Source organism: Bemisia tabaci, chromosome 2, assembly GCF_918797505.1.
Source record: "Bemisia tabaci chromosome 2, PGI_BMITA_v3".
In the NCBI taxonomy this organism is placed as follows: domain Eukaryota; kingdom Metazoa; phylum Arthropoda; class Insecta; order Hemiptera; family Aleyrodidae; genus Bemisia; species Bemisia tabaci.
This window is the reverse complement of record NC_092794.1, coordinates 47826284-47840703: the sequence shown is the minus strand read 5'-3', so window position 1 is coordinate 47840703 and position 14420 is coordinate 47826284. Positions and strand designations below refer to the sequence as shown.

General features: G+C 38.5%; 1 protein-coding gene across 2 annotated transcripts; it reads right to left on the bottom strand.

Moving 5' to 3' along the window:
• Window positions 1-3666: 3666 nt before the first annotated feature.
• LOC109035139 (uncharacterized) lies at window positions 3667-14335 on the bottom strand. 2 transcript variants are annotated; one of them, XM_019048649.2, is made up of 5 exons: window positions 14025-14334; window positions 8575-9848; window positions 6518-7009; window positions 4736-4892; window positions 3667-3997 (listed from the first exon to the last, which is right to left on the bottom strand). In XM_019048649.2, the coding sequence occupies exons 2-4, from the start codon at window positions 9808-9810 to the stop codon at window positions 4764-4766; spliced, it is 1857 nt and encodes a 618-aa protein (XP_018904194.2). In that variant the 5' UTR covers window positions 9811-9848; window positions 14025-14334; the 3' UTR covers window positions 3667-3997; window positions 4736-4763. The 2 variants fall into 2 exon arrangements, with proteins under 2 accessions (XP_018904194.2, XP_072153564.1); XM_072297463.1 differs by lacking the exons at window positions 3667-3997; window positions 4736-4892 and adding an exon at window positions 5011-5152 and having other exon boundaries at window positions 14025-14335.
• Window positions 14336-14420: the final 85 nt, after the last annotated feature.

Genomic DNA, 14420 nt, shown 5'->3' with positions numbered 1-14420 from the left:
CGGGGGCTAACTTTTTTTTTCAAATGGCAACCCCCCCCCCCTTTGTGATACCTCATTCGAAACATAATGAAAAAAGAAAACTTTTGGCGCAAACCGCAGGTCAAAATGTTGATTTTTGACAAAATGGCGGCCGGTCAAAGTTCAAAATGACGGAAATTCGGCATCTCCATTTTTTATCGGCGGATTGGTCTGAAACTCAGGATCCTAGGTTTTTTTGGGACGAGAAAAACGATTCTTGCATCGGTTTTCCAGAAAAGTCAGTCCTTTTCAAAATGGCGGCGGTCAAAATGGCGGCCTAGAGCGAGAAGTGGATATTTAGGCTGCTTATCGTTGGATTTGCATGAAACTTGGTATCTGGGGGTATTTCGGCACGAGAAGAACGCGTGAATCTTTCCTTGGATATTTGAAATTCTGACGAATTTCAAAATGGCGGCGGAAAAATCAGTTTTAAGGCTATGTTTACCGATGCATTTGCATGAGAGTCGATATCGATTGTTTAGTATTTCAAGAATTAATGAAAGATTCCCTTTAATTGAGCCAAAAACCACCAAGATATCGAATTTCACGCAAATCCATCGGTAAACAGCCCTAAAACTGATTTCTGGCCACTTATCCGCCGCCATTTTGAAATTCGTCGGAATTTCAGATATCCAAGGAAAGATTCGTTCTCCTCGTGCCGAATTACCCCCGGATACCAAGTTTCATGCAAATCCAACGATAAGCAGCCTAAATATCCACTTCTCGCTGTAGGCCGCCATTTTGACCGCCGCCATTTTGAAAAGGACTGACTTTTCTGGAAAACCGATGCAAGAATCGTTTTTCTCGTCCCAAAAAAACCTAGGATTCTGAGTTTCAGACCAATCCGCCGATAAAAAATGGAGATGCCAAATTTCCGTCATTTTTAACTTTGACCGGCCGCCATTTTGTCAAAAATCAACATTTTGACCTGCGATTTGCGCCAAAAATTTTCTTTTTTTATTATCTTTCGAATGAGGCATCACAAAGGGGGGGGGGGGTTGCCATTTGAAAAAAAAGTTAGCCCCCGCCCCCCAAAATTTTGGGGGGTTCAAAAAGTTGCCACTTTAGACCGAGGAACATTGCCTTTGTTTCACACTTCTATCTCAATTTGGAAAAAAGTTACAGGGGTGGTCAGTGACTTTTGGATAACCCTGTATTTGAAAATTGTCGGAGAAACGGTACCTCTGTACATACTTCTGGCCAATGGAGATGTTGCATGTGTGAGGGATTTGCGATTTGACTGTTGATTCTTATACCAAAGTTCGCGAGAAACACGATGGTGCCACTGGGTTTCTCTGAAATCAACTCCCAAGCTCAAAAAAAGCTCTCAAATTGAGGCCAAAATGGAGGGGATATCCCACCCTACCCTGAGAGTCCACCTCTACATCAAGACAAACTCTCCATGCAAAGATAGGGAGCAAATACATTGACAGGGCTGCCACCTCATTTGGGGACTCTAAAACTGAAAACACGGCATCACTGCTATTGTATTTGCTCCCAATCTTTGCATGGTGAGTTTGTCTTGATGTAGAGGTGGACTCTCAGGGTAGGGTGCGATATTCCCACCATTTTGGCCTCACTTTAAGAGCTTTTTTTGAGCTTGGGAGTTGATTTCAGAGAAAACCAGTGGTACCATCGTGTTTCTCACGAACTTTAAGTAGACTTTAAGTATGTTCATGGCTGCTTTTGGAGCTCCTCTCTCGTCTCGGGGAAAACGGTCCATAAAACGGGAAGGGGCTACGGGCCACAACTTTTTTTTCAATTCATCATTGACGTATAACAAACGTATAATCAGAGTTAAGAAATTTCGTGGAAGATTATAAAAAGAAATTTCAAGAGGAAATTTCAAGAAATTTCATTTAACACTCAGAATTCAGGATTAAACCTTAGAAACTTATGAATCTCCTTGAGTCTCTTTATACGCACGTGGTAAACTGTGAGAGGGAACTTTAGAAATGCCCAGAAAGTTGAGTGAAACAGCAAAAACGTGATTGTTGTAACACAATTGAATTTTTTTTCTCTTATGGTTGAACACACAGCTGTATCGTTTGAACACCAAAATAAATTTTACGGTAAAACGTTAGCTTCCATATTTGGAGCAAAACAAATTTCTTGACTATAAAGAATCCTGGTACCCCCTAATAGTATATCCTTCTTTTTTCGTACAAAAGGGAGGGAGGGGTCTTAAACTATCCCTGAAACAAATTAAATGATTTTTCAAAAATTAACAGTTTCCTTCGCTAACGTATTTCTTATTTTAAATAGGAAATATTTGATAAATAAGTAGAGTATTTGTATTTTTGAGAAAGAGTAAGAGAAGACGAGAGGAGAAGAACTAAAGAGAGACCGCGCTCCAATTGGTCTAATTGACGAAAATTATTCTCTTGGAAAATCAAAACAAATTTTGTTAGAAAAAACAAGCATTTTTGAAATTTTTTCGGTCGAAAGAAATTTCATGCGGGGAAAAAAGAAATTTCATGAAATTTCTTTTAGCAACTCTGCGTATAATACAATCTAGACCGCGCCTTAGGAAATTTCGGCGAGACTAGGCTCCCTTCAAGCGAGACGATAGGCAACCCAGCAACACCCAGCAAGTGTACCGGCGATATGTACCGAGACAATGGTGGAATTCGTGGAAATGCCAGTCTTGCCAGTGCCTTTGCCTGATACGGGTTCACTTAGCTCGTATATCCGGCGGTATCAACTAGGCTGAAGGCGCGTCTTTACCCTGATTTAGCTAGCGGTCTTACCTCCCCCTCCTAAAGTCGGGTCAAGTGCGCGGTCAATGCAAACCATAGAGCTAATTAATAAATACAGAAGGTGATGGCAAGGCGCGCAGCCATCTTGAAGATTTGCTGTGACGTAGAGAAGTACACGGATTGGCGCGCTGTTCAAAAAAAAAAAAAAAAGTACATTTCATGCACTTCATGGTGGAACCTGTATTTTGAGATAGTTTTTGAGAAAAACCATTTCACGACCATTTTGAACTTGAACCGGCCGCCTTTTTTAAAAATTTGACGGCAAATTTTTATTTCTCCTGTTAAAAAGTAGTGCATGTTGTCGGTCATTTGGAACTTTAATTGGCCTCCATTTTGGGACTGTTTCAGGTATTGTCTTCGGGTTTTCGCGAAAATGTTTATTTTTTTATGCTCCTTTAAACGAAATAGGTATCACAAAGAGGGTATACCATTAGAAAAAAGTAAGGATCCGTTCCAAACCTCCCCCCCCCCCCCCCAGGGAGCGCAACAGGGGCTTCAACAGTTTTAAAGCTCGAGGTCAAATTCGTGTTCTTACATTAAAAAAACTGTAGGAAATTAAGTTTCCACCAAGGTCTTACCTCGAATAAGGTATATACGAAATACCTTGAAAAACTTTTGAACGCGGGTTTCCACCGTTAATCAGCTGCCATTTTGTTAAAAATTGAGATTTTCAATATTTTCATCCAACGACGTGTCACAGGGCAGGAGTTGCTGTTTAATTTGCATTTTAATTCGTTCAGAGGGTGCAAGGATAACCCATGGACCTCATGGACTCATGGACTCATGGACTCGGGGTCACCCAGTAGAACTGCGTACCTACCAGAAAAGTTGCTTATATGGTTAATGCATCACATTCGTTTTGTTTAGAGGCTAAAAAGCTGAAAAAAGGTTCATCTAATTTTCGTTTATTCTTTAAAATTCTTTAAAACAACAATCTTTCGCCATTAAAAATTTATTTGAAGATAGTACACAAAGTGAGTACAGAGAAAAAATAGGAATTTGTCTGAAATATTGGGTAACCTTGGAATAGACCTGGAGAATCTAACAAAAGATATTTTTGGGAAAATGTTATTACATCCCGAAAGCTGAATTCAACGGTTCTGCTGCGAAAAACATCCTTACACATTCAAAAGAACTTCAAGTACATTTAGCCCCATTGCTTCTGAAGAATTTGGCATACGAATGCATTCCAAGACCAAAGTATCAATTGGTTTGACAACCTGTTGGCAATAAAACCATTGATTAGTCCACCTGCTTGGAAAGGAGAGAGGGTGCAAAAGGTGATCACACAGTGTTAACAATTAAATACTACCTCGCCTTTGTATGAGCAGTCAAAATTTTTTTTCCAAAATGCTTGATTTTTTGTACCGTTTCATTGCATGATGAATGCATCACAATAGCTGAAAGCCGGGACCATTTAGGCGAAGCAAGTTGAATTTTTAAGTGCCTATTCCAAGCTTTTTGGAACTTTGAAAATGAAGCTCATGGAGATTGGAAATTGCTTCGTACGTACTACGGGCTGAGTCTGACGACCTGGAATCATCAGACTTAGAATATACTACTCAGAACCTCTGAACTCGGAGGAGGTTACTTACTTGACAGCACTGAACTTAGGTCAGTTTACTCGGCGCTTCTAGACTTAGGCTAAGTTACTTGGAGTCACTGGACTTACGTTAGGTCACTGGACAACTCAAGGCTGACATTACGTTACTTGGCACCCCCATAAGATCCAAGTTGTAACCTAACGGAAGCCTTGTGTTGCCTGGTGACCTAACCTAAGTCCAATGGCTTTAAGTAACCTAACCTACCTATGTCCAGAGGCTCCAAGTAACCTAACCTAAGTCCAGTGTTGTCATTTTCACTGCGAATAATCAGCAGAACACCTCCCCCCCCCCCTCAAACGAATAGCAAGACGTAATCCTACGTCACAAAAAAAAGGTAGGTCACAAGATGTATACCTATAAATGTTGATAGAACCTCAAGCACTCAACTTCTGTGGGCAGTAGAGGTGCCAAGCTCGGTGAGGGCAATCATGAGTTTATCCAGTCCTTTATTCAGTTGATTAATATACAGATCGGAGGCTTTCAAAGAACAACAAAGTGCTGTTTGATTGCACTGAAAAAGATTTAAAAAATGTTAAACTTTAAACTCACGATCAGGAGCGGGTGTTGCTGTACAACAGATGCAACAGATGTCATTTTTATGCATCACATTAAAAATACATCTCGATAAATGCAAGAATTAACATTTCTTGAATATGATGATGAAGTGCAAGCAGTAAGGTTCTCAGCTAACAATGAACATTGCCTTTCTCTTTGATTCTTACATTTCCGTCATCACCCGCTTCTTAATTGACAAAATTTTGCGATTGTCATCTAGATTGCATTTTACAAAAAGAAATCAAGAGCATTACAATTTTGTTAAGATTGTGCAACTTCTTTTACCTTGCAAATATAGACTGGTAGTCGCCTAAACAAATTTTATCTTTACTGTCAATAAACTAAACATTCATGACGAAAATTACCTTTGTAAATTCAATAACATTCAATCCCAAATTCGAATACAATGTTACAGCATGATGATACCGAATTTCATTGGAGCTGTCAAATTCCTGCCAACATTCAACGCTTGGATTTGTTCCTCATTCTTCATTTTGTCCTGACTTAGCACCATTTGAGTTTTGAGTATTTCTGAATCTGAGAAGAAACTTCAAAGGCACTCAATTCTCATCAGATGCCAAAGTCAAAGCTACAGTCGTAAAATGGATTCAAAATCAGCTTCATTCATTTTTGTTTCGACGAGATTCAACAACTGAACGTTGGCAGAAGGACGTTGAAGTTAACGAAGAGTATACCGGGGAATTTGGTAAATTTCATTTTGATACCCTGTAATGCTCTTTAATACACTTTACTATTTTTGTCGAACTTCCCTTGTTTTGTTTACGTATGAAATCCGTCCGATTTCAATGGAGCAGAGTTATAACTTACAGTTCTTAAACTTTTTCTTTAACGTCGTGAGAGAACATGTCGGATGTTTCAGAAAGGAAACAACGTCTACTTTTAGAATATCTTCAGTTCTTGCCGAAATCTTTAGTTGTTCTCAAGTTTTGACCTTGGAGGCGTTACTTTTCAGCCAGGCCTCGTAAGTTGCACAATCCTAGCAATATTTTGATGTTTTTGGTTCCTTTTCGTAAAAATTGATCCATCTATCGATTCACAAGTCATTTTCTCTCCATCATTGCCATGTGGGTGTATCTGAATAATGCAAATGCATCAAGCAAGTCCATGCATTATTGGTTACCACAGTTAGATGTGGCTTTTTATGTCCGGGCTGTAATTAGACCAAGAGATACTGAGTGATTTTGTGGTGAGGTATATCCCATATGATGTTAAGTATATACATAAGAGAGCCATCTATTTTTTTACTATAGAGCAAATGAGAACTTCCAAACCGGACTTTAGTGTGTGGAGTGAGTGACTGGAGTCTGGTTATTTTCACCTAAGCTGGAGTTGAATAAAGGTAACGAGAACTGCTAGTGGCTAAACACAGTGAAAAAATTAAACAAAAACCAAAAACTCCCATTTTATCAAAATGTTTAAATATACATCAGCTACTTGCAGACAAGAAAAATATTGAGCTGACTGAAGGTTAGAGAATTTTGGCATTTGGATATGGTGAAATTGCGAACAATCAGTATCTGTGTAAATGAATGGAGATTGTTATTACGATGAGATTCATACCTTTTCAAACGTGGTGGTGGCAGTGCATGGATTTGATTTGGCAGACATAGGAGCAGACTGGCTGAATTTTCGTTTCAACATGCTATTTTTAGCGTGACTAACTGAACTCTTGGTAGCATGATATTTTTTCACATTAAAATTGTTTTCCATGAATGAGGAGGTGAATGGTAACATGTCTGACTTTTGGCTACTGCTTAGAGAATCGTCCAGATTATACGCAGGTTTGAAACTATTTTCCGCCTGCGTGGGCAAAAGCCTTGGACAGGTATCTACCTCTCTCAGATCCTCAGAGGTAGGTCTATTTTCTTTGGTAAGATTACGAAGTACATCAGGCACTTCCCCTCCTTGTTTGATTTTCCTAGAACGTCTAAGAGGTTTTGATCCCTTCAACTTGCTCCTCTTTTCATGGCAATTGAGAGTTGGTGCGGTGGGACTACCAGGTGCACAAGTACTCACTTTTGAGGGTGATAAGGATTCTTGCCATTGCTGGACCTTAAAACACATAATAACAAAACAGGAAAAAATGAAAGAGTTCTTAAGTGCATAATAAAAAAAGAAAACAAAGAAAGAAAAAAAAGAAACAAAGTATTCTGAATTTTCGAACTTGTGTTTTTAATTGACATGAAATGATAGGGACCATAGAGAAAAAAAGGAGGTGTTTGCATTTCGGGAATCTTGGAATTTTTTTGATGACGTAGGTCGGCACAACGACTTTTATCATCGATTTCTTTGGAAATTGTGTAACTAATGGAAAGAAGTCATTCTGTAAAAAGTGCTTGAAATTATATCATGAGTTGGTTTAAGCAAAAGAGTGGGACATTATGGTCCGTTTTTCAAACTTCGAATTCCGGATTTCGCTGGCCAGGTTGTACCGACCTACGTCACAGAGTAAACAAACCTCAAGATGCAAACACCTCCTTTTTTTTCTCTATGGCTAGGGACTTTTAATTCAAGTCTTTTGCCACGTGCACAACTGCAGCTGTAAACTTAGCTGACCACAGCTCTATCATTTTCTACACGGAATGTTCTATGGATATCCATTGAATATTCAAAACATTCGCTGAGCGATTACTTGGATATCCCATGAACATCCATACAATCTCAAAAATTATTCAATGGGTGTTCTATGGATATCCAAAAATCGTGGATATTGTAAAATTATTCAATGGGTGTTCTATGGATATCCAAAAATCGTGGATATTGCAACACGTACCTAACAGGAAACTTGCAGTCTTTGAAGTCTCATAATTTGAAATATAATGATGGCTTATAATGCTTTATTTGCATAGCCAAATTCAGAGGTATGATTCCTTTCGCTTTATTACCTCGATTTTCAATTCTTTTGTCTTAAGTTGCTCATGACCACAAGTGACAAGACTATCCTGTTAGATCGTCATATCACCTATGGGTCTTCCTCTATTACTGATAGAAAATATATTTAATATTATCTCTTGCAATAGCTGCGAAAATTTAAACAGTGTAGAAGCACAATGAAGTCGCATTTATTACGTAAACCTTTAAGATATTAGCTAAGTTGTCTATTGAGATGGAATAGAAAAAGGAACTTTAAGCAACTTTTTTGAGGAGTTCAGGGGTTAAGAAATTCCAGAAAAATGATTTTCACTCAGTATTAGAGCATTGTAACAATTAGAAAATGAATTAGAAAACTAGGCACAACATACGCATTGGTTGCGTTACTCATACGTTGCTTTACCAAGCTGGTGGAATCAAGTTAGCAATTTTTTTTTTCAGACTTCCCACCGAGACTAAAATAACGCCACCGTATCTGAACGATTTGTCGATTGGGGTGTGTCTGGAATGAAAGAACATACATACGTTTCACTTGCCTCGCTGAAGCGGTAGATACATGGAGACTTGCCTACTGTAGTTTTCTTTATCTTAATTGATAATTTCTCAATATCCAGGGGAGACTGCTGCTTTACTTCACTGGAGGACGACATGAACAAATTTAAAACTAGTTCTGCAGGAGAACAAAGGCAAAAAGGCTGAGAGACCAATAAAGTCAAGAAGGTATAGTAGATTAAATGAATAATCACCTTAAGGAAGGGGTCGTCTTCTTTTAAACCTGAGATCCCTTGAGAGGCAAGGTGACTAGATGAATCAGACTTGGAGAGACTTTGTATGGCAAGAGGCAAAGCTAACGATGAACTTTCCTTCAATGGACTAGGTTGAAGAGGTACGTATTGACGACTAAGATTCAATGATGTTGAGTGAATTTTGGAGATCGGATTCAATAATTTGGTGTCGGCAGGTGAAACGGATGTGGAATGATTACAACTTTGATTTGACTGATGGTGCGGTCCCAAATCGCTAGTGTCAAAGTGAGGTGACTTGGAATCTGAGGTGAAAACATTGCAACTTTGAAACAAGCGATCGTCAGAATCTGTTTTAATGGAATCATCTGAGTGATGAAATTGATCGGGAGAGAGTGACTCGTTGTAAAGGAGGTTCCCAAATCGGAGTGCATCATACTTTCTTTTCAGATGGGCATACTTCATCTGAAGACTTACATATTTTTCATGATAAGTGGAGATCAGTAAATCTTTCTCTAAGACTTCATTTTGCAGTCCATGAAATTTTTCTTTTACCGACTCTATAGTTTCCAAACTGGGTTTGCTGTCTGAGTAATTTAAAATACAAGGTTTAACTGTGTTTTTGCTTGGATGATTCTTACCACTAAGTTCTTTCATACTCTGAATATACTGCTTGACTTTACTTTGTACATGATCATACTTTCGACTAGAAGCATTATTACTTAACAAACTCACACAGCTAGCTGTTCGGTGGATCCCTGAATCTTTCGATCGGGTCTTGGATGAAGACAAAGAATGCGAAATTCTGCGAGAATCTGCATTGATAGCAAGTTTATTAGAGGGAAACTCAAAAATATTATCGAGGTCATGCAGCGATAATGATCTTTTAGTTTTCAGATGAGAGGTAGGAGGTACACCGCTCCATCCATCTTGAGCTATTTGTAGAATTTTGTTGATGTTGACGCCACTGAGACTTCGAGAATTACCATCCATTGGAGATGCAGGACAAGTGTGGAATTTTGTATTATTGTTGCTTTCACATTTCACTGGAGTTGAGCATGCAAGTAGGTCTGACTGCTTCATAGGAGACTGCAGTTGGCTTATGTTAGAATCTGTTGATTTCCACTGGTTATCTTTATCACCGATTGATGACCAAGATGAACTAAGCGATGGCTTCTCTTCATTGACGAGGAAATCTTCACTTTCTATAGACGTGAACATCAAATCATCATGGTTCATGGTGAACTTTCCGATCAGTAAACCGGTGAGTTTTAGGTCTGAAATAAAGAAAAAACCCTCGAGTTAGGTTTTAAGAGGAGATTCGAGGAAGTCGATGAGGTTCGAGACGGTCGAAGAGGTTCGAGGATGTCGAAGGGGTTCGAGGATGTCGAAGAGGTTCGAGGATGTCGAGGTGGTTCGAGGAATCTAAAGGAGAAAAATCATGGTAATCGGTGCAATTTCAAGGACATCCTTGTTTTGTATGAACATCAATGAAAATCTACAGGTCCCATACAAAAAGCTGAATATTTCTAAGGGAAGAGGTGTGGATCCCACGGAGGTTCCACAGTTTCCATGCCCAACACTACGTATTTCTTGGCCATAATGCACAATGGACAGATGAAGTGGTTTTTGTATTTTGCAAAAATTCCATGTATCAAGCAATTTCATTCTGCCATTTTCGTAATTATTTATTTATTTTGCTTTTTCTCCACCTCTACCGTAGATCTTGTTTTTAGCAATAATAAGAGATTACTACTTTACCCTCACTAGGGTCTATTACAGCAATCCTTTAATTTGTAGAAAATACAGCGGGGCAGGGGAATTTGGTCATAGCAGTTAAGTAGACGTATTTCTGTCGAATAGCATTAAGTGCAATTTTCAAACTTAGGTATCAGTGGGGCAAGTTTTACAGAGACCATTGGATTTTCTTTACCAATGAACTGATATTAAATTTCTGTGGCTTGTTTGAAAGCTAAAGAGTTTCTCTAACGATATGAGTTGCCAAACCTCCTAGAAACACGAGAAATACGTGCACTGGGCGTGTTTCTGCTAAACGGGACTGTAGACGAATGGGAAAGATGGAAGTACGTGCACTAGAAAGCTGCATAAGACACAATTGAAAAGTGGGCGTGACTCCCATTGGGGAATTAGAAAAGCGGGATTTTACATTCTAGCAAACAAAACAAACAATACTTAAGTGCCAACTAAATGCGGCACTCATGAGCCGTAGGCGTGGGAATTGTTTTGATTATTTTGATTTATTATGTTCGGTTTATCGTTTGTCAAAATTTTGTGGGATTTTTTGCACAATTTTGATAATGCGATATTAATTTTAACGTTTAAACGCACAAACGTTTGAATGTTAATTTGATTATAATTTAATTAAAAAACGGGCCCCTTAACCAACGTCACGTAGTCATGTGACACATACTGAGGCTCATGGGAAATTTTCAACTTTTCCATACCTGTGTAAATCTACCTTGCGGTGCGTTGTTTTGGTTTTTGTGGAAGGGAGGGGGTCATTGCCAACTTTTGACGGTTTTCACCAACCGCACTTGCTGCCAACCTTACTATATCTAAGATAATTTTTCTCAAAAATTGCACACGATTAGCCTTAAAAATATGTAAAGAAGTCGCAATAGTGCATTTGGGTAAATTTCGCGTCAAATTAAGCAAAGAAAACTACATTTTGAGTCATTTTGCATTCCATTAATTTATGGCGTCCGCCATTTTTGGGTTCTATGGGCTCCATTCAGCCTAAGATGGCTGAGCCAATCAGAGGTGGTAACACCAGTGGCCATACTCTCTCAATATAGGTACTCTAACATTAGCCATCATAGACTTTCCACTTATGGTAATTTGACCAGATGCCGAAGTTTCCCATCCAAAAATACCCTCTAGTACCAAGTTTCACCACAAAAGATTGAACTTGAGCCGAGATAATATTTTAGGCCACTTCCGTCATCTTAGTCAGTACCTATTTGGGATTTTAAAAATTTGACTGAAAATTCCAGTAATAGTTCAAGAATACCCTCTGAAATGAAGTATCACTTAAATGACTTAAATTAATTGAACAGGAGCCGAGATCAAGTCGAGATATTATCATAGGCCACAACCGCCATCTTGGATTTGCGAAATTTGGACATTTGACCGGAAATTCCCGTCTAAAAACGCCTCCAGAAACAGAACAGGAGCTAAGGTAGTATTTTAGGCCACACCAGCCATCTTGGATTTTCCATTTATGAAAATTTGATCAGATACGAAAGTTTCCCATCCAAAACTAGGTGGTGCCTTCTGTGCCTTCCAATACCAACTTAATGACCTTTCACTGAAAACGATTGGACATGAAACACGAGCCGAGATATTATTTTAGGCCACATCCGCCATCTTGGGTTTTCTAATTTGCCTGGTATTCAATTTTTCCGTCCATAAATACCCTCTGATACCAGTTTCACTATAAACAGTTGAACAGGAGCTGGGATAGTAATTCCAACAACCGCCATCTTGCGTTTTCGAAAGAGGTGTGTGAAAAAACGGCCAAAAATGCCTTAAGGCATTTTCGAATTTTGAACTTGGGGTGATACAGAATCCTCCGAGACACCCAAAACCGGTCGCCGTTTTGCTTGGAAGCGCCGGGTTGCGACGTTGCCATTTTTTAAAGTGGAAACTTTTCAAAATTCATATCTCCGCTGCATCTCAACCGATTTCAATGAACTTTTTATAGAATGTTCCTCTTAAATAGAGCTATCTAATGGTGTATATTTTTCAGGGTTTACTTAGCTTTAAGGGGCACTTGGGGGGTATTAGCAGTTTTTGATAGACACAAAAATTTAGTTTTTATTTTACCACAATCAAGGAATCGACGGAATCTGAACAAAAACCAGTCTAAATGAGAGTTCAGGTTCTCACCTTTCTAACAAGCACAAGATCATTCCGGGGAAACGGGAAACCCCCGGAAAAAAAAGAAAAAAAGCAACACTATTTTTTGTATAAAAAATCTGCAAAGAACCATAAAAACGACCTAAGTGCCTCCCTAAGGTAAATAAAATCCAGAAACCTAAATTTCCTCTTATTTTGGTTCTAAAAACTCTTAACTATGACTTTTTATGTTTCAATATGTTTTCCTATCAATGTTTGACTGTAACTGAAAATAACTTGTAAGTTGAAAATATATATTCCATATATAATAACAACTTTTATCTCGACTCGTCCCGTTCTGAAGGTATAACCATGTTAAATTACGTTCTGTGCGTCAAAAAAGCAAAAATTGGAGAGTCATGGTAACTAATGTTCAATTATATGACTTTCAATGTCAGTTTGAGTGGTGATGTATAGGTCTTTATACAGGTTCCATCATGAAATGCATGAGACGTACTTTTTTTTGAGCAGCGTCCCAGTCAGTGTACTTATCTACGTCACAGCGTATCTTCAAGATGGCTGCCTTGCCACCACCTTCCGTATTTTCTCTATCAATTTAGTGATACTTCATTTTAGAGGGTATTCTTGAACTATTACTGGAATTTTCAGTCAAATTTTTAAAATCCCACATACTTACCAAGATGACGGAAGAGGCCTAAAATATTATCTCGGCTCAAGTTCAATCTTTTGTGGTGAAACTTGGTACTAGAGGGTATTTTTGGATAGGAAACCTTGGTGTCTGGTCAAATTACCAAAAGTGGAAAATCTATGATGGCTAATGTGGGTTGAAATACTATATCAGCTCCTGCTTTATGAAACTTTATGACAGAAGGTACTTCTGGACAGGTAACATGAACCTTCGGTCTAATTAATAAAATCCAAGCTGGCAAATGGGGCCTAGAATGCTTTCATGGATCCTGCTCAATCGATGTTAGTGAAACTTAGTATTTGATAGTATTCTTGGATGGGAAACTAGAACTTGTTATAATTTCTAGCAGCAACCTTCCCGGATTACCAACATTTTTTCAAATTAAGAGAAAAGAGCAAGACTCTGGGACTTCTATTTTAACCACATCTCTGTTTAAATGCCCACTATTCTTGATCACCCATTTCAGTCATTTCTTGCGCATCCCATCACACATAACTGTATTTTGGTGACACGTTTAGCTATATTTTCCATCTCTTTCTGCCATCTGCATTGCAACCTTCATGAATATTTAACCCTTGAAATAACTAAAAAATTTGATTATTTATCCAAACGTATAAATAATTAGTGGTAAATTGACAAAATAACAAGTAGGAAGTATCGTTTGACAGCCTTCATCTGGATTCCTAGAAGTAGAATCAGCTGGATTACAAAGGTGCAGCGTGCTTCGCAATTTATTTGATTCTCCGATGCAAATTTCAACCTCACTGTATTGGTAAAACGCAAAAGAGGGCAAGAAGGCAATGTGACCTTCAAACAGTATATTATGCTGTAGCCAAAATGGAGACTGCGGTTTAATGAAATGAATTTATTTAATCTAAAAACTAACCTGATGTTATTTTTACTTATCACCGGGGATGAGCTGAAATGGCTGGGAAAATCATCCCTTCATTGTCACCTGCTCGTGGCACTCGTTCACTTGTATATGTTTCCACCGTCAGCACAATGCCATTTAATTTATCAAATTTGAAAGGTGAAATAATCCTAATCCGTGCGTTGAGTAGTTCCAGTTTGGCTGGCTTAGAGTTCCGCAAAATTAAATTCTAAAAATCGATTTCAACTCAATATTTTATCATACACTTCCACTAATGACTAATACCAGCGCATTATGTCAACATCAACAAAACAAAATGAATGAAACTGATAAGAGCCACAGAGATCTAGAGAGGTCCCCTGTCCCGGTGAGCATAGAATAAAATAGACTACGTCAACAGGAGCGCAGCTC